Source organism: Heloderma suspectum, chromosome 11, assembly GCF_057233095.1.
Source record: "Heloderma suspectum isolate Gila_16-S chromosome 11, 16-S_ref, whole genome shotgun sequence".
NCBI classification, from domain to species: domain Eukaryota; kingdom Metazoa; phylum Chordata; class Lepidosauria; order Squamata; family Helodermatidae; genus Heloderma; species Heloderma suspectum.
In genome coordinates, this window is record NC_139468.1 from 39931532 (window position 1) to 39954976 (window position 23445).

General features: G+C 48.6%; 2 protein-coding genes across 2 annotated transcripts in view; one reads left to right on the plus strand and one right to left on the minus strand.

Annotated features, from left to right (window-relative positions):
* RAB11A (RAB11A, member RAS oncogene family) overlaps positions 1-2980 on the plus strand; it is a 28105-nt gene extending 25125 nt beyond the window's left edge. Inside the window, exon 5 of the mRNA XM_084817483.1 lies at positions 908-2980. Within this exon, the coding sequence (XP_084673609.1) occupies positions 908-1047 (140 nt within the window). The 3' untranslated portion in view covers positions 1048-2980. The remainder of the gene's footprint in view (positions 1-907) is intronic.
* An 881-nt stretch (positions 2981-3861) lies between these two features.
* Positions 3862-23445, minus strand: part of MEGF11 (multiple EGF like domains 11) — a 432367-nt gene continuing 412783 nt past the window's right edge. Inside the window, exons 22-24 of the mRNA XM_084817481.1 lie at positions 16192-16248; positions 10176-10382; positions 3862-7968 (exon numbers count right to left, since the gene is read on the minus strand). Of these exons, the coding sequence (XP_084673607.1) occupies positions 7808-7968; positions 10176-10382; positions 16192-16248 (425 nt within the window). The 3' untranslated portion in view covers positions 3862-7807. The remainder of the gene's footprint in view (positions 7969-10175; positions 10383-16191; positions 16249-23445) is intronic.

Here is a 23445-nt window from a genome sequence, read left to right on the forward strand (position 1 = left end):
TCAGCAGTGGTCCTCTGTAGTTTCAAGCAGAGAAAGGTCTTTCCCAGTGCCCACTACCCAAGATCTGTTTAATTAGCGATGCCAGGGATGAAAACCAGGACATTCTTAACACAGAGCTTTGCCAGTGAGGCAGGACCGTCCCTGTCTTGGCTAAGATACTGAATAGCAGTAACAAACCTGTCTTTCTTGAATGAGCTCTTCACTTACTGAGAAGGCTGCCACCATTCAACTGACCAGGTCCAGATAGATGTACACTTTTCAGTGAAAGACGTCTTGCACAATGTTATTGTATTTGAATATATTTCTAAAGCTATTTAACCATGTACTTGCACTTGGATCTCTCTGGGTCTTCTTTTGAAACACTTCAGAATTGTCAGTGTATTCTCCACCCCGTAACTGTCTCTCCTCTGTGCTCAAAACAAAACTAGTAAATAGGATTAGTAAATGACCAGTGCCCACCTGGCCAGGAGTGGCTAGTGCTGGATGATTCAGAGGTAGTCACAATACATTTTTTTTTCCCTCTGGGGCCACCAGTGTGCCTCAAATGATCAGCACAGTTGATGTGCTGGCAGATGGACCAGAGAGGAAATGGTGGGCTGGTAACTTCTTTGGATTTGCACGGTTGCCCTAGTACTTCATTTTCCTAACTCTTGCTAAAAATGTCCTGCTTCCACAAAAGAGTGAACTCACTTCTGCACCGAAAACAACCCCCTCCCTGAAATGAGTTGAATTGGTGACAACTTGCATATGTTGGCCCAAATTCTGCAAATAGGAATTTCTGGTTACTGTCTGCAAGGTAGAAGGAGGGGAGGCAGGGGCATGTTGAAGCCCAGAATGCCAGAACGAAGGGCTCAGCAGCCGGGTGGACACTACATCTGTACTAATGAGAGTTTTTTCTCCTTTCCAGAGATTTACCGCATCGTATCTCAGAAGCAGATGTCAGACAGACGTGAGAATGACATGTCTCCAAGCAACAATGTGGTCCCGATCCATGTCCCCCCGACCACGGAAAATAAACCAAAGATGCAGTGTTGTCAAAATATATAACAAGTTCCATTCCTCGAAAGCTGTGTATATTCCCCCAGGTCTAAGATTGAAAGACATCTTGAGTTCACGTTGTCCTCCCTTTGGTTCTCTCCCCACCTGCCCCGTTCTGTTCCATTATACCCATTTTATATTTCTTCTTTGATTTCTCCATGGCTTAACTCTTTCCCCCTCCTTTTCATTTCAGTATTATGAATCACCCATAGTTTTCATGTGGCTGCAGCATTATCAGAATGCTAGTCCTGGCAGGGCAAATTTTTAAAATCATGATGGCTCTCCTTTCCAAGCATGCTGGCTCATTTCAACAGAACTAGATTATTGCAACAATCTTCACAATTGTGGACTCCTGGAAGCTTGAGCATATAACTGACCTGAGCTTTTTAAACATCCTTTCTCCCTTAATATTAGATGCTGTGTCCCTGCCTTCTCTAACCCAGCGTCCTCCAGATGTGTTGGACTGCAACTCCCATAAACTCTGATGGGAGTTGTTGTCCAACATATCTGGAGGGCTCTCAGCTGGGGAAGGCTGCTGTATCTCATGAAATGGGCAGCCTGTGGCTTATTTTGTGGGTCTTGGCAGCATCCCACACTTAGAATGCGCACAGTTTCTAGGAGCTACGCTTATTTCTGGCCGAGAACAGCAGCTTTGCTTCAGTAGGCAGAGTTCTTTATAGATATTGGTGGATGTAGCTGTTCTGTGCAACTTGGCCGAAGGGATTGCAAGCAGCAGGTAACATTCCTTGAAGAGCCAAGGAAACGGCTACTGTGTCTCCCCCACCCCAATTGCCAGGAGTGTCGCTTGAAGATGGCTCATCAGAGCAACTCTGGCTATATTTCGAAAGTTTTTATCGATCACAGCAACCAGTTATCGCCCTTGTGCAAGCAAGTGGGAGATGGGTCACTCTGCATGTTGTGGGGGTAGCTTAGTGTGAATTAAGTTAATGCCGTACAGTTGTGTTAAGGCCCACAGGGCTGCTGATGGGTACCTCGTGTGTAATAAGAGGAAAAGCATGAGCTCAGTAGCCTGCTTGCTCTTCTCGCTCATGTCTGTGGCTTGCAGTATTCGTGCGACTCATGACTGGGCCTCTGGTTCTTTAGGCATGTTGGCCCCTGCAGCGACGCTTGCCCTCGTTCTCAAAAAGGCATGGGGAGTGCTTGGAGGTTGGAATTATGGCTTTCTTCTAACAAACACTGTCCTTTTTATCTGAATTCTCTTCAGAACTGGTTTTGGTTGTACTTTAGCCTAGTGCACCAACCACCCAAGGCAGGGTGGTGGGCTGGTTTGTGGATCTGGCAGGAGGCCCGTTATATTCCCAGTTATCGGCCAGGGAGTGCTTGAAGCTCTTCTGCCCATTAGAGCTTCCTCACTTAGATAATGAGAGGCCCAGTCCATGCACCTGAGCAGGACACGAAGAGATCTTTATATGCATCGGAGCACTTGTGGATTTCTAGACAGATCTGTTCCTCTTTCTGTGGTCCTCTTCTAAAGCACTGTTCAAACGGGGTCTTACATGCACAGAGAGAATTCTGTAGTATCTGGAAAGCTGAGTTGAAACCAGAAGGATATAACCCCCGGGGCCCCAGAGTTAGGGAGAGAGGAGAGGAAGGAAGCTTATCACAAAGATGCCGCAGACCCAGACCGTGTCCTTTCCTTCCTGCCGCCCCCATGAGGGCATGCACAAAGGGCCCAATCTCTCAGCCAGCCTGTCGGTCCTGCGGTGCTCATGACGTGTCAGGCACACAGAGGGCATTGCTGTAGTCCCTTCGTCTTTGTTTCATGCTCTCTCTAATGCTTATCTGTTTCCACAAACATTTTTTTCTCTGATCTTTTTGTAAATTGCTTTGTACTGTATGCACATTCTGTATCTTGAATATTTTTTAAGATTGATTTAAAATTATTCATTGGAATTCTAATAAAGAATTGCAGGGGACTGTTCAGATGTTGTTGAGTGAACTTCTTTGGAGTTGTGCTGTTATGGGCATTTGGTAGTTAAAGTAAAACATTGCACTTAAGATATATGAAGATGATTAAAATGAACATTACACGCAGTGCAGCTATTGCTCAGAATAAATTATGCAAATCAGTTTGAGATGCAATTCTGAATCATTTACTGTTCCAATTTGCATGCTTTGTTGTGAAACAGTGGGTTTGCAGAAGGTGGGATGTTGTGCATTTTGCTTGTATAGAGCAGCAGAATGACGAGAGAGAAAGCACAGTGACTGAGGCCACTGAGAAAGGCTCCTCCCCCATAACCTTTTTGACAGGTGCTGGAAGTTCTCTGACAGACTAATGAGATCCGAGCGAGTGGGAGAACTCGGCTGGCCAGGCTCACTGGTGACCCAGTGCATAACTCAAGATCTTTCCAAGCAGTGAGCAGAGGCCACGCAGGGCACCAAAATGATGTGTTTTGAGTCTGCAGTGAAAACCTAGCCACTTTCTTCAAGTTGTGCTTTCCCTTCTCTCAGGAGCAAGGTCTGCTCCTGGGCTGGAAGGAGCTGGCAAAAGACTTCCCAACTGCTTAAACATACTATTCCCAGCTCCTGAACACCAGAAGAGGGCAAAGGTGCTGTATGTGGAGACTTAGGGCTCAATCCTGTTTGTTCAGACAGAAAAATGTCTTAAACTCTCAGCATCCTTCCAGCCAATCATGCTGGCTTGGATATGCTGGGAATCGTAGGACTTCTTTTTGTTAACATGCATAGGATGGCGCCCTTAGTTAATTTTTCTGTCTACATAGTGAGAGTGTCGCTGATGATGATAGGTTTAGCAGCATTCCAAAGCTTTTACAAAGGATTGTATTAGACTAGTACACAGCTGAGAGAAAGTCAGTTTATTTTTTACAAGGTAGACCATCTTTGTGTGGTCAACAAATATTACAAATATGTCTTGCTTTAAAAAAGTATTGCCATTACAGTGTCTAGAGTCCTTTTTAAAGGAATGCTATTTATATATCTATTTATAATATGTGACTGGATTTTCTTTTCCTTGTCTCCTGCTGGATGTAATACATACTTTCTTTTTTTCCCATTTACTTTGACCATCCAGCTTCCCAAAAGCCAAAGAATCTCGGCTCTCTGGCACAGTCTCAAACTGGATAATGCAGCATCTGCATTCTCTTGGGCTTTGCAGCCATCTGTGCTGCCACTAGAAAAATTCTGTGTTACCTGAAAGCTTGCATACTCTTGCTGATGGGGAAGGACTGGGGGCTGTCTATATTTTTTCATGTGTGCCTCCATCATACCCAAAGTGATGGGTGGCAGTAATTGCATCAGTTCCCATATTGCTACAGTCCAGAATGTGACACAGACGCTGGATGATACTGGATAATAGTGCAGCAGTCTGTATTTGTTTAATCTGGGTTAAATATGCGAACTTCCAAGTGAGATGTGAACACAATTGGGAAGTTACCCTGTCTAAATAAAAGCCTTCACAGAGGACTTTTCCCATTGCTAGATCTGAGGTAAGACTTTTTTTCCCCTATACACGTAATTAAAATATATATCCCTACTGGCCCTACAAAAGAAGGTTCTGCTACTTCTTATATTTTTGGATAAGGCTTTTCTGGAGAGTATAGCGGCTATTGCTGATAGATTGTTTCCCCCATGCACACATGCAGCATTCGTGTAAATAATTACATTTCCTCCTGTGCCATGGAAAAACCTTGTCAGTCTTGAATTTTATTGGGGAACACCCTTGCTCTATGTGATGGACAGTGCAGAAATTCCTCCCCCAACCCCCCCTTCAGTGAAGAAAGAGCTGCTGAATTCTCTTGCCTCTCCAAGACTTCTCTCCCCTGTATTACAAGTGACTGTTGAACAACAGGATGGGCTGAAGCACTAGTCAAGGGGCTCAATCCCTCTGCTAACCTGCTGGGGGCTGCATGCGAATGGTGGGAGGGGGCCAGTGCAAAGGTGGGCATGGCCAGCATACACGCACCAGTTGGCTCCAGTGGGAGGCTTGCTTCAAGCTGAGTTTCTGAGTTGTCATGAGTGATCTTTGTAGAGGTCATCACACAGTGTGATGGGCGGCTTGTCCTGTGCGAGCGGCCCATGGAAGAAAAGGGATCTCCTCCGTGGGCAGCCTGCTTTGTTTCTGTGCTAAGAGGGGTTCTATGACTGCACCCCCTTTTCTTGACAACACCCCTTTCCCCTGACTGCCAATCATTGGGCGGTTCCTCCTTTTGCAGTTTTCCCACCCCTCTGCAAGGTTGAGATGCCCCTCCTGAGCCTTCATTACCACAGCAGTAAGAGCATCAAGCTACAACACGCTGGTATCTTTTGTATTTTGGCCCCACCCAGCACTGGAATGCAGCCCCCAAGCGTGTCTCCAAAACTGAATTTGACCCTCAGGCTGAGAGGTCCCCCCTCCGCCCTATGTTGTCTGGCATGGAGATGCCCAAGATTGAACCTGGGAGCTTTTGCATACGGAGCAGGTGCTGTGCTGCCCTCGCAACCCATTGTTTCCACGTCATGGTGCACGCCCACAACCATGGTCAGGTAAAGCAGAGTTGGGTTGTGAAGGAAGGATGTCAATGTTGCCCTCCCTCCTTTAACTAAGAATTGGGATGGAATCCTACAGGAAGCATTTTTCTTAGGGAATGCCTTTCACATCCAGGATGACACCAAGAGTTGTAAATAAGTGTGGCAGATCACTAATTCTTCTCACTGTACAAGACAATTTCTTGAATACAATGATCCATCTAGTCCATTACTCCCAAGTTTTCAGAATTAGGGCACTGTTTTTTCCTAAAATTGATGGCCATGGTCCTGTAACTTATTGTGTTGAGTCAATGTGGGTGACCACATTCATTCAGCATCTGCATTCTGTTGCCTGCCCTGTACCTTACTAAATAATGCCCTCAGCCTAGTGCATTACTGCCCTTTTTAAAGAGAGCTAGCTATATTTGGGAGAAATCCCAAGTCCTGGGCCAACCATTCCTACAAATTCAATTATGTTTTAGCAACTCTTTCTCATTTCATTTTCCCTGCTCCTATGGTTCCTGCTGAACTGTGCCTTAACATTAAATTGGCATTTCTTAGTAAAGAAGCAGTCTCTTTGCTATCATAGCACTTGTCCAATAAAAAAAGTACATTTAGTTTCAATATTAGATCACACTCAAGAAAATCTACAGGCAAATGGAAGTTTGAATGGTGACCATTTCTAACTGAACTGCTGCAACAGTCATTTGAAAAAGGAAATCAGCTACAGCTGCCTCCCCCAAACTGATGTCCTCCAGATGGTTTGGATGACAACTCCTATTGGCCCTAGCCAGCATGGCCAATGGCTGGTGATTATGGGAGTCATAGTCCAAAACATCTGGAGGACACTGGGCCACCTACCCCTGCTGTAACAGAATGTTTGTGGGAAGCCATAGCCCAGAGGTAGAGCTCATGCTTTGCATGCATAAGATCACAGGTTCAGCACCTGGTAGAAATACCTTGAAACCCTGGAGAGCCACTGATGCCAGTCAGTTTAGACAATGCTGGGCTAGATGGACCAAGACTCTGACTCTGTATTAATGTAGCTTCCTATGTTTGGAAGAGAGGTGAAGTCTACCTTGCAAGAGATGCTGCCCTTGAGCTTCCTTGGTGTGCACAATTGCTCGTGCCTCAAGCACTCTATTTCTGTGAGCCTTGCTTTAATGGCATGCTGAAGTACAGGAAATGGCAATTGGAGCTCTTGGCTGTGCTACAGCAGCTGTGCTTTAGCTGTGTCTAGCAAACGTGTTCTCCCTTTCTTGGGAAGGGGAAGAGAGCAAGCAGTGTGGGGTTGTCGAGCCCCCGCCATCATCCAGATTGGCAGTCTAACTGGGCAGCCTGGGCACGTCAGTTGAGAAGAAAGGGGCGTAGACTCCTGAGGAGGGCTGTGCCCTGGCGAGCTGGAGGCCAGCACTTGCTCAACCACATCTCCTGCAGATGGGCAGGTGGGGACCAGCTCCAGTAGGGGCCAACTGGGTTTAAGAAGTCAGGAAATGTACAAGGGGCACACAGCAGCTACACTCAGTGTGCCCCCTTTCTTCTGTACTGGAAACTTGGCCCTCTCCACTGTCCAGAGCCAGGAGCATTTCTGAAACTTTGGCAGCTATTGGGAGTGTTTGTAATCCTTGAGTTGACCAGACCCTTACTTCTTCCGTCTATCACATTCCACTCATGTTTGTAAACAGGAGGTATACACTCAAAATGAACACTGAGGAATGACACAGAGCTCAAACACATCATCTAGCTAGGATGGCAGCAACTTCAGCCAAGGCTCACAGCTGAAGCTTGTTTTCCCTGGGTTCTCTGAGGGACTGCATCCTTTATCACACAGGAGGCTGCACGATGTATTTCAACATCTTTCTGAACATCACATCGTTTAAACAAAAGATCTCTTTTAAGCAGGTGATAGTATAGTACCAATACAGCTATAAGAACTTGCAGCAAGGGTTTTTTTTTGTCTCTCTCATACCCCACCCCCCACCCAATTTCAAAAAGCAAAATCAAGTCAAGCAAACACACTTTGTCCAGTACTGGAGTGGAGACAAATGGCTTCCTGGAGTCTTTCCCTCCAGTTCTACGTAGAGGAGTTTTCTTGATTTGCTTGTGGTCTGTATAAAATGGTCTTGTAAAATAGTTTCATGCAGAAGGAAGTTGGCCCCAAATGAGTGTCCCGTTAGGCTCTTTGTGTTTTTTTCCAGCATGTAGCAGAACAAAACAAAAAAGGATTGTCATCTCTTCGTTGCACCAGAGAGCAATGTTTTTTTTTGGGGGGGGGCACAGCCCTTTAAGACTGCTTGCCCCAAAGGGCCCCACGAGTAGGGCTGTGTCTGACAGGGAGAATGTCATAGTGACAAGGGATATGACTGTTCCTGGGCAGGTCGTATGGGTTTTGGATGTAGCCAGCACTGCGGAGACGGGTCTCTTGGACCACGCTGATGGTGGGCTCTGTAAAAACAATAACAGGAACTCCATTGAGTAGCCTCCTCCAAGCAGGCCCCTCATCAGAAACAAAGACTTGGGAATATTTTAAGGATGAAGGGTGTGCCTACAGTGCAACTATTATCAGTTCCAAAGCTCTTTAGCGGTCTTGGCTTCCAACCAAGGAATTCTGGGAGTTGTCACGCTGGGAAGGAACTGAGGCCCCTTAGTTCAGTCAACCAACTATGATTCCCAGGAATCAATCAAACTAGTTTGTTTTTGGCCGTAACTTGGCCTCCCCCAACTTGGTAGCCTCCAGGGGTGTTGGACTGATGGGAGTTGTAGTCCAACACATCTGGAGGGTGCCATGTTTGGAAACGCTGCTGGAACTGGTTCAGGGAAGCTTTTGCAGGAACAGGCTACCTGTTAGCAGTATTCACTATTCACTGTAGCAGTAAAGTACTCTGGTTCAATGCCTGCTGTTCGCTTTTGCCATTGCAGAGGCGTGGGCGCTGAGTGATGGGAGGTGCTGCCCTCAAGCACTGTTGGCATGTGTGTGCCCCATCCTTCCCCCCAAAAGTGCACATCAGCATCTGCAGGAGTGATCCCATTACATTTTCACAAGCACTCTGGGAGGTAGCTAAGACTAGGGAGGGGTGACTTGGGCAAGGCTAGTGAGAGCCAGTGTGGTGTAGTGGCTAGCGTGTTGGACTGGGAGCCAGGAGATCCGGGTTCTAGTCCCCACTCAGCCATGGAAGCTCACTGGGTGACTTTGGGCCAGTCACAGACTCTCAGCCCAGCCTACCTCACAGGGTTGTTGTTGTGAGGCTAAAATGGAGAGGAGGAGGATTATGTACGCCACCTTGGGTTCCTCAAAGAGGAAAAAAGGTGGGATATAAATGTAATTAATTAATTAATTAATTAGGCTCCCCCCAGGGCCCAGAACGTAGACTCCGGTATCCCACTTCCAAAGGCCAGCCTTCATCCTCTTCACTACACCAGCCTATGAAAAAAAACATCTCGCTCAACTACTGCCCGGAAGGGGAACTGCCCGGTCTGGCTGCATGCTGCAGTGCCACAGGAGTGTGGGGAAAAACAGGGCGAGAGAGAGTATGGGTATTGGATACGAAATTCAAGTTCCTGAAAATCCCATTTTTTTTACCATAAAAACAAAACACCAAAAATGCTGGTGCCTCTGGGTGCAAAGATACACTGGGCAAAGGCTTGCTAAAATCTCTGCAGCCAGAACAAGTGAGTAAAATTATCAGTAATTGAGTGAAAAGGCTTCAATAATCCCTCCTACTGCTAAGCAAACCCAAAATCAATTCTGCAGAACAGTGAAAACATTAGAAAAAAATTATATGTAGTAAGAAATTATGCCAGTATCTATGTCTACTCAGAAGTATGTGTCATTGACTTTAATGGGGCTTACTCCCAGGAAACTGGGTATAGGATTGCAGCTTTAAGGGTTTTAAAAAAATATATAATTGGAATGATATTTTTGGAATTGGAATTGCCCAGATGCAGAATGTTTCTTTTAATATTTTATTATTTATTATTGTAGAACAGCCCTAGTTAATTTCCACCACATATTTTCCAGTCTGCTTCTCAGTCAATGCGAGGGAAACAGTAGCAACCTACCCCTGACCTTCCCAGCAACAATTTAACTCCAAACGACCATGACCCGGTGTGAACGCCAGAGCACTGGACAGACTGCCACGCTGTGTCTCTGAGGCCTGTCAGTCTGTCAGACTTTAATTTTGTTTGGTGCCCAAACTTTCAACATTGGATCTGCACTGCTTGCCACTAAAGGTGCAATCCTATTGGGATAGGCAGCCGCCCCTGAATTTGGAGGCGACCGCCTATCCAATGCAGGGCAGAAGTATGGAGGGGATCGTCCCCTCCGCACTCCAGCCACCCTGCATTTGTGGCTAGACAGCCGATTTCAGCTGTCTAGCCATGGGAAGGCGGAGTGGGGGAAGCGGCTGCTGGACGACACACAGGAAGCGTCCTACCGGCATTTCCGCCTTCCCCGCCCCGGAACGCCCCCAGGAACGCCGTTTTTGCCACTCCCACTTGTCTTCCAAGCATGGCGCCATCCCACGCTGGAGGGGGGTAAGGTCAGTTCCTGGAAACCGACGTATCCTACAGCCGCCTAGCCGCTGACTAGTGGCCACAGGGTTGCTCCCTCCAGCTCTTGCTGGTTGCGCCGCCGGCTTGCTGGAGAGCCTTACCAATGTCATAGATGTTTTTATTAGCCATTGACAAGGCTGGTGTGTCTGAATAGGATGCGTCTCGGTGGACGGGAGATTTCATTTCCACATAGCTGCTCTCGGGATGCTTGCATGTCAAGATGGGCGGGTCTTTGATGGTGGCGTAGGGGTTTTCACTGCTGTTGAGGGAACAGGTGCTGGAGCTGCAGGCAGATTCCTTCATGTAGTCTGCAAGACAAGAGCCGGCCGGGCCGCTTAGCACACACGCTAGCGAGCCTCGAGGGTGGGGGTGGGGGGAGGGAGGATGGAATTCTAGCCCTCAAAGCGCACAGCATGGTGACCCACCAGTTACGCCTCGGGTATGTCCGAACCACTGTCTCTCCAAACCATCTGCTCATCCAAACTCATTCGCAAGTCATTTCCTGAACATTCAGTAGGAAGAAAAACAGCCCTTCAGTGCCACCGCTCTCATGGTTAAAGGGTCTCATTGCTATGTTACAACATTGCATTTCACACACGCAACCACCCCACTCCACCCCACCCTCCCCCAAATCCTTTAACACTTGTTACGTTCGCCCTTGGGTACCCAAACCAAGAAATCATGCACTTTCCTACACCCCCCCACAGCTCTGCAGAGACAACTTGGCAAGCAAGCGAAGTCTAGTGGTGCTGCCCTGGGTAGGCTGTCCCACACGACATCCCAACAGTCCCACACGACATCAAATGTAGCATGTTTCTGAAATCCATTTCTGTCTCCCAGAATGGCATTGCTGAGAACTGAGCCTGTCCACTGGTGTGTGTGTGGAATTTCAGTAGCTGTTCAGCAGTGGAGAGATTGAATTTCTTCATGTTCCCTCATATTAAAACAGGCTTAAAAGATTGCTTGCTAGCAGAGACCTTTTGTGATCTCTATGTTAAGGTAAAATTTAGTTTTTACATTGCTTCTCCACCCACCCCCACTTTCAGGCATCAGCATTCTTTTCCATATTGTGAATTGTTATCCCCCCCACTTCTCATCCTTTCACTGACTGCCCCATTGCCAACATTTCAACTGTATGCTCTGCAGGGCAGGGACCTCTGTGTGTGCACGCTTATTTTAGTCTGCAAAGTGGCATACACATTAGTGGTGTTATATAATATTAACTTCTAATAATAAAACACATTACAGGAAGCATTCTTATCAGGTAAAAACAGGAACACCAGGCCTGCAATCCTCCTTGCTTGCCAACAGCCATATTATGAGCATGAGAACTTGACCATCAGATAAGAAGGCTTAAGTCCAGCTATTAACATAACAGTACAAGAGGAAAGTTGCTTGCTGATGAAGTCACTTACCTGTGACTTTAAGGATATTAGCTGTAGTTTGCATGACTTCTTTGGGCACATGCCGCACAATCTGCTACTGAAAGCCCAGTTAGGAGAAGGCGCCATCTTCACGTCCTTTCGGGACCTTCCTCTCCTCCCTCCCCCTGCCTGTACCCCACCCACTTTCTGGGTGCCCCATCCTTTTTGTCCCTAATCACTGCCAGACTTCTGGGTGCTCTTACTGAAAAGCTTGTACCTTGGCACACTACAAAGAGGCGCAGGCTTTTCAGTGACGGATTTGGACAGAAATGTCACACCGTCCCTCGCTCTCGCCACTTAGGTCATCCATCCATGCATCTTCCCCTTCATCTTTTTATTTTCTTAAAGCTTACACCATAATAAACATGTTTAAATCTTTACGGTGCCACAAGCCTGTTCTTGCAACAGACCAGCCTGGCTACTCCTCTGGAAACTGTCCTCAATTACGTTCTTTGCTAATCCTTGACGTACACAGATTTTAATCAATGTTACTGATTTTTTTTAAAAAAAGAAATAGTGGTGAATTTACACCGTTGTGCACTTATTTATGTAAACTCTTGATCACTTAACTGTCTAGTTCCTTTTCAAGCAGACCCTAAACTCACTGACTTTTATGATCCAAGAACCACCCCCTGACATGGGAGAGTCCTGCTTGGAGCACCCACAGCCCTTTTGCTGTGCCAAAAGCAGCCATGCGGTCAGCCGATTTGGATCGGGACCAAGGCACAGGTTGTTTCTATTTCTGCCCTCCAAGGAGCTCCAAGTGGCCCCACATACCCCCCCCCCACACACACCGCATTTTATACCCACGAGAACGCTGTGGGGGGAGGCCAGGCTGAGGCCCAAACCACACGGGACGTGAAAGGCGCATTAAATGTGAAAGGCGCATTTGTGTTTCACACGCCGGGCTCCAGCTCCCTCAGCCCCAGCGGGCCGGCGGCCCTGGGAGCCGCAGTCGGGCGCCGTCGACGGGGCCGGCCGCGCGCCGGAATTGCCCCCCGAGGCTGCTCTCGGCGGCAAGGGGAGCGAGAGGCCGGTGCGGCGCTGGCGCCCGCCGCCTCCCCCGCCGGGCACGGGGCTGGAGCGCGGAGGAGCCCGAAGTCCGGGCGGGGGAGCGGGCGGCCCTGCCTCGGGGCGGCCGTGGCTGCGCGCCGCAGCGGCGCCCGGCGCGAGCAGCCCCGGCCCAGGCGGCGCGCTCGGGGACCCTTCCCGGGCCCCTTCGCCGCTGCTCGCCGGCTGTCGCGCGCCTCGGCTTCCGCGCCGAGGGAGGCCGGCCGGCCGGCGCAGGCGAGGCCCTGGGCTGGCGGCGCGCGGGGAGGCCCCTTCGGAGGGGGCGCCTGCCCGCCCCGCAACGCTCCCCTCGCCTGGCTGGAGCCTCCCTGCGCCACCAGCGGCGAGCAGCGCTTCCCATCCCTGGGGCGGCGGCAGCCGAGACGCGGCTCCGCCTCGGGGAGCTCAGCCGGGGCGCGCGTGGCCGCGGAGAGAGCCGGCCCGCCTCCGCTGGCGGGGCGGGGCGGAGTTCGGCTCCGCCGCCCAAGCGGAGCTGGCGCGCGCGATGGGCCAGCCCCGCTTTGCGTATCGCTCGCGTTTCCGAGCCCGGCTCTTCCCCCCGGTCCCGCGCCGCGCCGCGCCGCGCCGCGCCGCGCCAGCCCCGCTTTCCCTGGGCGAGCACGCGTTTTCGCCGTAGCTTTGTGCTTGGGGCGAGTTTAGCGGCTCCCTCACGTGTCTGCTCGGCTGATGTGGCTACACAGCTTGAGCTGTCCCAAGCAAGGGGGTTCTCTGAGGTGGGATTTGAACAGCCCCCCCAATTATTGGGATTCCTGCACAGGAGGCGTTTCAATGACATTTTCAGCCAACACCAACATGGGATATGGTGGCAGTTGTAAAAGCTTGCTGTGTAAAAGTTTGCGGGTCTCTGCTGTAACCATCAGCCCCCCGCCTCGCAGTCCAAGTTTGCCCCGTGAGGCTGCGTTTAATGAAAGAAAAAGCGCCAGGACCTCTGAGCACAGATGACGCAGGGCGCAGGGCCTCAATCTTGCCTTAATGCTCCTCCCATTGCGCGGGTGCGTGTTTGAGAGCGAGCGAGAGACTCTTCAGCATCTTGCCTGGGCCCAGCGGTGAGAGTGCACACGTTCGATGGCACGTGCAAGGGAGGTAGGCGCTGGGCCAATGCGGGCAGGGCCAGCCCTCCCATGACGCAGGGTGAAGCCCCTGGCTCGGCTGGCAGAGAAGGCGGAGCAGTGAATTGCCCCTCTCCCCCTGCCCCCCACCCGGAGGGCCCACTGCTGCCTCCAGAGGTTGCCTGCCAGCTGCTCTCCTGCTGTGGCATTTGCTACAGCAAGGGAGTGGCCGGTGGAGCTCTCTGGAGAGTCCACCCGGCCAAAGTGCCTGGTTCTCCTTCGGAGCCCGGCGTACAGGTGATCTCCCTCCCACGCCTGGCATCGAGGAAGGGCCCGTCAGAGCCAGGCATTTCAGCCTGGTGGGCTCCTGGAAGAGGCACGCTGGCTGGGTCTTGGCGAAAGGGAAGGGGAGCGTGACGTGGGAAGGGCTGGAGGGGTGTGATGCAGTAAAGGGAGGGGGCACCCCACAGTGGCAGGAAGGAGAAGGGGTGGGACATGATGCAGGAAGGGGGGGCATGATGCAGCAGCACATGCGTTCTCTCATGTCAGGCGGCAGGAGAGCTTGTGCCCAGGCAGAGGGAGGGGCAAAGTACCATAAAACGTGGCAGAGTGTGGTCTGGGACCCAGCCAGAGAGAAGTACAAGGGACACCTTGCACAGGTCCGCTCCTCAGCTTGAGTCAGGTCTGAATTTGCGCCAGGGCTGGATCTAGACCTAGTCATACTTTGCTCATGACTCACTTAAGTCCCATTGATTTCAAATAGTCTAAGTCTGGATCCCTTGACGTTCTTTCTATGAATGGGAAAAAATGTCTCTGTGCAGCAGAGTTAACTTAGGAAATTTGCCGATGCAAGATGTCTTGATGGCCGCAAACTTAGATGGCTTTAAAAGGGTACGAGACAAATTCATGGAGGAGGAGATCGCTTATCCCTGGCCACTTGCCAGCATAGCTCTATGCTACCTCCAATATACCTTTGAATGCTAGTGGACTCTTTGGGCATGCCTACCTGACACGTCCGTCTGGTTTAAGAGTGAATTTCCCCCAAGCAGGGCATGGGCTGGGGGGAGGGGAGGGGAGGCAGACGGGATGCGGCCCCTTTAGCTTTTGTGTTTAGAAGGCTCAGGGGCTACAAGAGAGAACTGCCAGCCCTCTATGGAGGAAGCCATGGCAGTCTCAACGCATTTTAGGGCAAATCCCCCGTTATTTTGGCAGCCTAGAACAGGCCAGAGGAGGAAGCACCAATGGACCGGGAAGGTACAGAGAGCCACAGGGGGAGAGTGGGAGGCATCCGGCAAGCAGCTAAACTGCAAGAGGGCCCAGAGGTCCTGCTATGGTTGAAGCAGCCTGTTTTGCCAGATGGTTTTGAAAGCCCCATGGCTACATTTTTTTAAAGAACAAAGCGAATGCCCAAAGAAAAGTAAAGCCTTGTTTTGGCTTTACAGTGTAAAATAATATTCCAACAAGTTCTGGATATTTCAACTAAAGGCTCCAGTGTCACATTGCCAACTGCCTTTGAATCTTCCCCCTGTTTCAAAAGAGCATTGCTGTGTTTTGGGGAGGGGGGGGCAGCTGCTGTGTGCAATGAAAGTTGCCGTGAACGGAATCAGACCGGATGTCTCAGGACTGCCTACTCTGACTGGCAGCAGCTCTTCAGGGTCTTTCCTCAGTCTTGCAACTGGAGATCCTTTTGGAAATGGAGATGCCAGGAGCAGAAGTGTGGACCATCTGCAGGCCAAGCATGTGCTCCACTCCTCCGCAACACCTGCTGGGACCTGGTCATTATCTGTAAGGATTTGGTGTTGGAGCCACAGATCCGGGCGTGGTTCAAAGCACACGACACAGGGATTTTGCTGCTGCTGTAAGCGAGCCTGGTGGGAGACCACCTAGAAATTCCCATCTATGCCCCCTTGAATGGAAGCTGGGATATAAGTGCACTCGGGAATAAACAATGAAGATTTTAAAATCCTGAAGACAAGGGAAATCGGACAGGATTTTCGTGCCATCTGTCTTGAGGTCTGGCCCTTAATTCTTTTACATCCGCAAAACATTTGTGCAAAGCTATTATATTCTAGTCTTCTAGACCACCCAATTCCCAAGACTCAGAATAACTCAGCATTTTTTTCATTAATACTTTTTTACAACAAGGCTGTGAAGTCCGCCACCACAATTTCCATTTTTTTAAACCCGGGAACCGAGACCGAGAGAGTGACTTGCTCAAGGCTACACGGTGAAGGCCGAGGCAGAGGTGGGGTTCAAACCCACGTCTGCCTAATCTGAATCTGGTGTACTTCTGCTGCCTCTCTTAAAAAGCAAACACAGTTATGAAGGACATGCTAATGGCCGTGTGGGGTCATTGCAGCAAGAACATGGGACAAAGCTAAATGAGCCAGGAGGAACCTCCGCCCGAAGGAAAGCTCCCTACAGAAGTTGTGCTTCTGCCAACTGCTGGGTGTATGTCACAGCCAGCCGGCCGGCCAACCAATAATCACCTTCCAGACCTTGGGACTGGCTAGCTCACCTGCTATACCAAGACTGGTTGCTATTGGGTCACTTGCCGGCATCAGATACTATACCTTTGAAGCCTTTTTCCATAATGTATGTGTTCTGACGTCTATTCATCCCACAAGCACCTGCACAAAAATAATATACAATGGAAAATGCATAAATATGTTTATGCAAACTGGTAGGTGCAGCAGAAAGCTGTCCCCCTCTGCTCACGGGGATCCTGAGGTGGGGGACTGCTGTGTGCAGTGGCCCACAGGGCATGCCCAACCCTCTGTGCTGGCCAGCTGGGTTAGATTTTCTTGCTGTTTTTCAGCAAAGAGCAGCAGGTGGCTTGTGGACGGCGAGAAGTCTCTACCTCTCTAGAAGCCGCTTTATGCCGCCGATTGCCAAAAACAAAAAAAGCCCTCCCTGCTCTGCACCCCATTGCCTCTGTCTTTCAGCAGCTGCTGATGCAGAAATAGCTCAGATTTGAATGGCTGTACATTTGCAAAAACCTACATGGACCTGAGGATTTTGGAGGTTACCTCAGTGCATTTGGGGAGGGGGATGCTCATACAACATGCAACTAACCCTCGCTACTGAGGTGCTGAAAACATTTTAGCCACATTTTGAGGGTATATGCAAGAACTTAACCCAACAGTGATGCAGAATGCAGCAGTCATAGGATCTTGGGTTTTATTTTGAAAAGGCAAGTTTCTAGACCTCATGGTGGCAAATGCATACTTAAAACCATCTGACCAATTCCTGGTGAAATCTCAGCAAGCAGAGGGGGAGCTGAAAGCAGCTTTGGATGTGACAGATGCAGGGCCAGGGGTGGTGGAGAGGATCTCAAGTGTTTGCATCTTCTCTCTAGGGAAGGTGCAGAAGTTCTATTTCAGACAAGATGGAGAACGGTAGAGACAGGAAGTATGATGTATTTGTATTTCCTGCAACTTCTACATCTGTGCGGCGTGTTCCAATGGCTTCATTGCTCTGGAACTGAAGGCTTGGTGGCTTCACTCTTCTGCAGAGCTACATACATGTGCCACCCCTATAAAGTATCATTAGCAGAATACATTATGCAAAGTAAGAAAATATGTGTCAATTTATGTGGTATACAAAATTTGTCACAGAAATCAGCCCTTAGTGGTGCACAGTTTGTGTTAACTGATTATATGATCTAAAGGGCTCAGGCGTGAAGTACTTCCAAGCGAAGACGGACATTTGGGGTGATGTTTGTTTGCATCTCGCTGAATTCAGTGGCAAAATTCTGGCTGATGTCACTGGAGGTGCACTGCCTCCACCCTAATCCTGATATGGTTGCACCAGTTTACAGAAGGACATTGCATGTTCATGGATGTGCTTCTATTTCAAGTGAACTCACTCACAGCTGGAACTCCTTAGCAAGAAAATCTACCCATCAGGAGGAAAGGAAAAATCTCCTCCTAAGGACACAGCCAAATTAGTGAGTGATCTAATGCAACGAAGGCACAAATATATATCTACAGCACATACTTTCAAACCCGTCATTTGTGGATGTGAAGGTTAGCTGCATCAGTACAGGATGTCTTATGATATGATGCACTCCAGATGTATTTCACAAACCAGTGAAAAGCCACTTCATGGGGCTCAATGGGACAGGTGAGAAGTACTCCCCTCTTTGGTTTGGAGGATAATTTGCAATTGAAAGTGACTTTCAATTTCAAAGCATTTTCGTTATGAAACCCTGCAAAATCTGAAGGGTAACAAAAAGGTCTTATTTCATTTTCTTGCACCTCAGCCATGGATCATGTCACTACAGGTAACGCTACAGGTAATCATCATCCTAAATTCTGTCTAAGTCAAGTATGTGATACTTTCTCTAGCAGTAGATTCGTATTCGTTTCCATTCACATGGAAACAAATGGGAGCTGCAACAGGAATGCTCCTGTTCCAGCGAGCCATGTCCCTCTCCAGGAACATTCCATTCCCCCTTTCCCTGATGTTTCTTTTCCAACTGACTGTGGGGGTAGTGAGAATGCTCCATCTTCATTGGACTGGTGTTTTTTTTTTTAAGTGTTTTGTCCCATATATATAGAGACAGACAGACAGACACCCGCTGCAAACCTCAAGAACTCCCCTGAGCGTGCCAGTAGCCCTGCTTTGGCTTCAGTCCTGTTGGTGCTCACCACAAGAGTTTGCTCTAGTGGGAGAGCACACAGATGTGTGCTACTTGTAAAGAAATGGATACAAAGCCAGCCCCATACCTCAATGAGACCTATGGCTGAAGCATATGTGTCACATCCGTGTCCAACCCCAGTGCCACAAGACAAGGGCACTTGCGAAGGCCAGAGAGAGGGAGGTCAAGGGGACAGGATGAGGCTGGATCAGGGTTTCCCCCTGCCCAAGTTTCTTTGTGCAGCTACGGGAGCGGATGCAAGCGGATGGTGGCCCCATGTGGATGGCTGGCACTGCTAGTTAGGAGGACCAGCTTGGATTTAGCCACAGAGAGGTGCTGCTCTAGAGCTGGAGCCTGTATTCATTCCCTAAATTATTCACTTTGGCTTGTATTAAAACTATTGAACAAAGATGTTGGGAAACCACTGGGTGGACAAACCTGTCATCTCTGAGGGGCTCCTCCTACTGCTAGATCTAAAAAGAGTGTGCAGGAGCACCCTGGAGCCAGGATCAGAGGGCAGTAAGTGGAAGACAAGTAATGCTGCCTGTGCAGCTCCATGCACAGATGCACAAGCTGAGTCATATGAAAGAGGCTTCCAGATGTGGACAGGAGTGTCTGGATGAACAATCACATTCTTGCAGAAGGAAAATAGCTGCTCTACATGTTGAAGCCTCTTTCTGCTTCTAGATGGAGCTACCCCATAGACTCTGAATTCAAAAAACGAGTATTTTACAAATATGGGCATTATGATCCAACCTCTCTTCTAGAACCCCAAGAAGAAGACGCTGCACACGTGCAGACACCTGAATTCTCCCTTTGGATTTCTATGCTGTTTACAAACAGGAGTCAATGCTGTCCCTGAGAGGCAATGGAAGATGGGATGTCGGACAATTGAAATGGAAACGAAAAACAAATAAAAATACATGCATTGAGATAAGAGTGAACCAAAATTCCAGCTCACAACAATACCTTTATATCTGGAGCAACGATTTGAGCCCTTAGACCAATTAGAGTGCATCCCTTATATAAAAGCAATCTCTCTCTCTGTGTGTGTGTGTGTGTGGCTGGGTGTCTGGTGTTGATGAGGCCAGAGCAAACTTAACAAAGAGATGTATGATGGGCACGGCTTCTCTGGATGAACTGTGTGTGTGTGTGTAAATCACAGAGAAAACCAGGAGCAAAGGGTATATGCAGACACTATGGGACTGAAGTAGATACTCCTGAATGTTGGAAGCAGTTGATGGCGATGTTGGCTCCTCCTCTCCCAAAACTGTTTCCACCTGCAGCCATTTTCCACCTAGCTGCATTTGAGGGAGAGGACAGCAAAACCCTACTCCATCAGGGCAGATGGAACCAAGTATCATTGTAGCGCCTCTTCTCCCAGAACTGCAACATTAAGTTTTAATTACCGTTAATGAATGTGCTTCCTTTCCTCTTTCCTCCTCATTCCTTTTTCCTTCTGTATCATGCTTATTAGATGGCAAGTTTACAGGCAGGGACTGCCTTTTTTTAAAAAAAAAATATCTCTGTACCGTGCTTAGTAAACTTTAGGCATGTGTTATTATTACTACTAATAGTAACAGTAACACTACTACCACTAAAATGTTTTTATATGACTAGTATCAAGAGTCAGGAACAATGCCAGAAAGCTAAAGGTAAATGCAGCCTGACAGTACCAGTTGATGTTTGTTGATGTCTGTCTGGGCAACTTGGAGAATGCTTACATGATATGCAGTTGTCTTTTAGGATCCAAATTTCTGTGATTGTAAATATAAAATGTGTCCTCTCTAGAATGGAACACGTGGTGGTCTTTTTACTTTGGATGTTCTGATACTGTAATGCTTTTATTCTGCCACTAGGTGCTGCTATATTGCTGTTTGCTGACTAAGCGTGTGATAGGGATGGGCGGATTCCCTACCTGCCGGTCTGTGCGGAATCTGCCTGCGGGGGGGAGGCGATCCGTTCCTCCCCCCCGGAATCCTCTTTGGCCGGCTCCGCTCTGCAGCGATTCTGTGGAGCCGCCGGCTGGCTCTGAAGCGCCAGCGATACAGCCGCCATGCCGTATCGCTGGCTTAGGGGTATTGACTGACTGCGGACGCAAATGGCATCCGGGACACTGTTTGTGGCCGTAAAGGTCTTAGTTTGAGGTAAATGCAGCTGTAAATGGCTGCTTTTAGCGTAAACTAAGACCTTTACGGCCGCAAATGGCGTCCCGGACGTCATTTGCGTCCCTGCTTTTTACATGTGATAGGCTATGCAAATATTCGTGTAGCCTATCGCGTGAAAAAACAGAGCCGCAAATGGTGTCCAGGATGCCATTAGTGTCCCTGTTTTATGTGATAGGCTATGCAAATATTTGCGTAGCCTATCGCGTGATTGAAAAGCAGGGATACAAATGGCGTCCTGGACACCATTTGTGTCCACGGTCAGTCCCCCTCAGCCAGCGATACGGCATGGCGGCCGTATCGCTGGCAATCCGGAGCCAGAGGATCCGGCTGAAGAGGATTCCGTGGGGAGTCGGAGATAAGTGTTCCGTTCCACCACAGACTCCGGGGGGCTGGATTCTTTAGAATCCGGCCTTATTGGAGTCCGTGGCAGAATTCTCTGTCATCCCTAGCACCATTAGTCTCCGCATGACAAACTTTGCTATGATGACATCTCTGTGACAGAACACAACATTAAAACTAGAGATGGATGACTGTGCCGATGCTGGTTTCTCTGTTATTCACTTTTCACTCAAGTTTGGTTCATTCCAAACTTTGAGAATTTTTCCAGCCTTAAGTTCTGTTTTTCCTGAATGTTGAGATTTTTTAAAAAATATGAAAATTCTCCTAATACAATGCATTTTTGTATACAATTTTGCCTAATATTTTTATTTTATTTATTTATTACATTTATATCCCACTTTTTTTCCTCTTTTGAGGAACCCAAGGTGGCGTACATAACCCTCCTACTCTCCATTTTAGCCTCACAACAACAACCCTGTGAGGTGGGTTGGGCTGAGAGTCTGTGACTGGCCCAAAGTCACCCAGTGAGCTTCCATGGCCGAGTGGGGACTAGAACCCGGATCTCCTGGCTCCCAGTGCATTTTTACTGTTATTTTCACTAATGTGCATTTTTACATGCAAAGATACCCCCTAAGTTTTGTATGCATTTTTTGACTGGAGAACTCATTACAAAATCCAGAGAAGTGAGAATTTTGAAAGAAAACTTGAGTTTTGATTTGTGTATTGATTCACAAGTGTAACATTAGGTAAGACTGGATTAAAATGGGAACTGAATGAATGTCTTCCCCATCCCTAATTAAAAACACAGCCCTCATAGAATGAAGACTTTCACTGAATTAAGAGACCCGAAACACGCACACTTTCCCCCTGTATCTACACCGGACCAGCTATTATCTGTGGGAGTAAGCAAAATGCATTCTATAGAAGCAAGTCACAACTGTTACCTCCCGCCCCCCGCGAAAAGACTAGGACTTCCAAAGAAGAGGGACTTTGGTAAGGTAGGAAAAAGCAATCCACCTGATTTGGCTTTAATACTTAAAAAAAAAATCCACATAGAACACAGATGAAAGGAAACAAACCTATGAGGGTCTTTGTGTAAACTCATACTTAAAGGGACCTGGAATTGTTTTAGGTTCTACTTCAAACGATTAAATTGTTGAAAATTAGTGACCCAGATCATTCAGATAGCTGTAGGCTCTCCAGTCTGCAGTGTCTCTGTCAAGGATTTTGTTACTGAGCTGTTCAAAAAGTTATGACAGCAACAAGTTAATGCTGAAGCGACCAAAGAGCCCCACCAACAAAGCCAACTAGAGTGAAAATGAAATTAATATAGGCAGGTGAGTGAGGGACCCCTGAGAACTGTTCCTCAATATAGGCAGCTCAATTCATTGGGTCATTTTCAAACTAGCAGAAGGGAAAGATCAGAACAGAAGGATACAAGGTTGACTAAACTGGAGCATGCGGGGAGTGACAATTTCCTTATGCAGCAGGCAAGTTTCAGATGCGTAGGCAAACCATTTACAAATTAGGCAGTAATGTCTTTGCTACAACTGAGAAAAATGGGGAGGGTGAAAGCCCTGAAAAAGTGCTGCTGCCACTACCACCGATACCATCATCATGCAGTCACAAACTAAGTGGAGAAGAGGGAGGTCTACTTAACACACTGGACAGGAATTCTCCCAATTCAAGGAAAAAACAACCACACTGAAGGTGCCCAACAGGTCTGTTAGCATCAGCAAAATCCAAAAGGAGTTTCAGAAGAGAGTCATAGAATGATTTAGAACTGCAGTTGTGGATTTTTGCGGAGGGTCCAGACAATGTCATTTTCCACTGAGGAGGAACCCTCCTGCGTTTTCCCACCACTTCTTCCATCGTTCTTCTTATCATGGAAGATCCATTAGGGAGAAAAAGAGGGAATAACTGCACCATGCCTTTGGATTGTTAGCACTAGGAGGCTTCCACCAGGAAGCACCCAGTGTCTCAAGGGCCACACCAAAAATGTGACCTGGAACTAGCATAAAGGCAGCTAGAGGGGGAGATGCCTCCATGCTGGGCAGCAGAGAATGGCAGTGCTCATGAATGCGTCGTGCACAGGGTACGTAGCAGGCTTCCCTACAGAGGTGCAACTTGTTGCTCTCAGAGTTCTGAATGCCTCCCCAATCAGCAGAGCCCTGGGAGCATTTGGCCATAGGTTGTGGGGAGGGATGGAGGCTAAAGTGTCACTGAGTGGGAACAATGGGGCCTTAAAACAGGGAACTGACCTACTGGTAGCGAGGGAGAACCTGGTGGTGGGGGTTGCTAACAAAGTTAAGGCAAGTGGGTGGGAGCTCAACCGAGGAAGTGCCCTATCACCGTGGAAGGCTGTCATGTGACACCCCCCCCCCCAGCCAAACTGAGGATAGTCCTGTTCTCCCGGCTGTTCCCTTGACCTGTTCTGCAGTGCAGCCCGGGCCCTTGTGGGAGAAAACCATTGAGGGACAATAAGCCAGGAGCAGCTCAGCAGAAAGGCAGTGGCAATGGGGTGGGGTGGAGACCATCCACTGCTTGTAAGAAAAGCAGGTGTCTCCACCTGCTCCACCTTAAAAAGTAACCAACTAGTTTTGACATGAGCTTTCTGAGGCTGCTGCCTCCAGCCTCAGAGGCACCGTGAGTGGGGTTCCTTCTACAGAGATGAACTC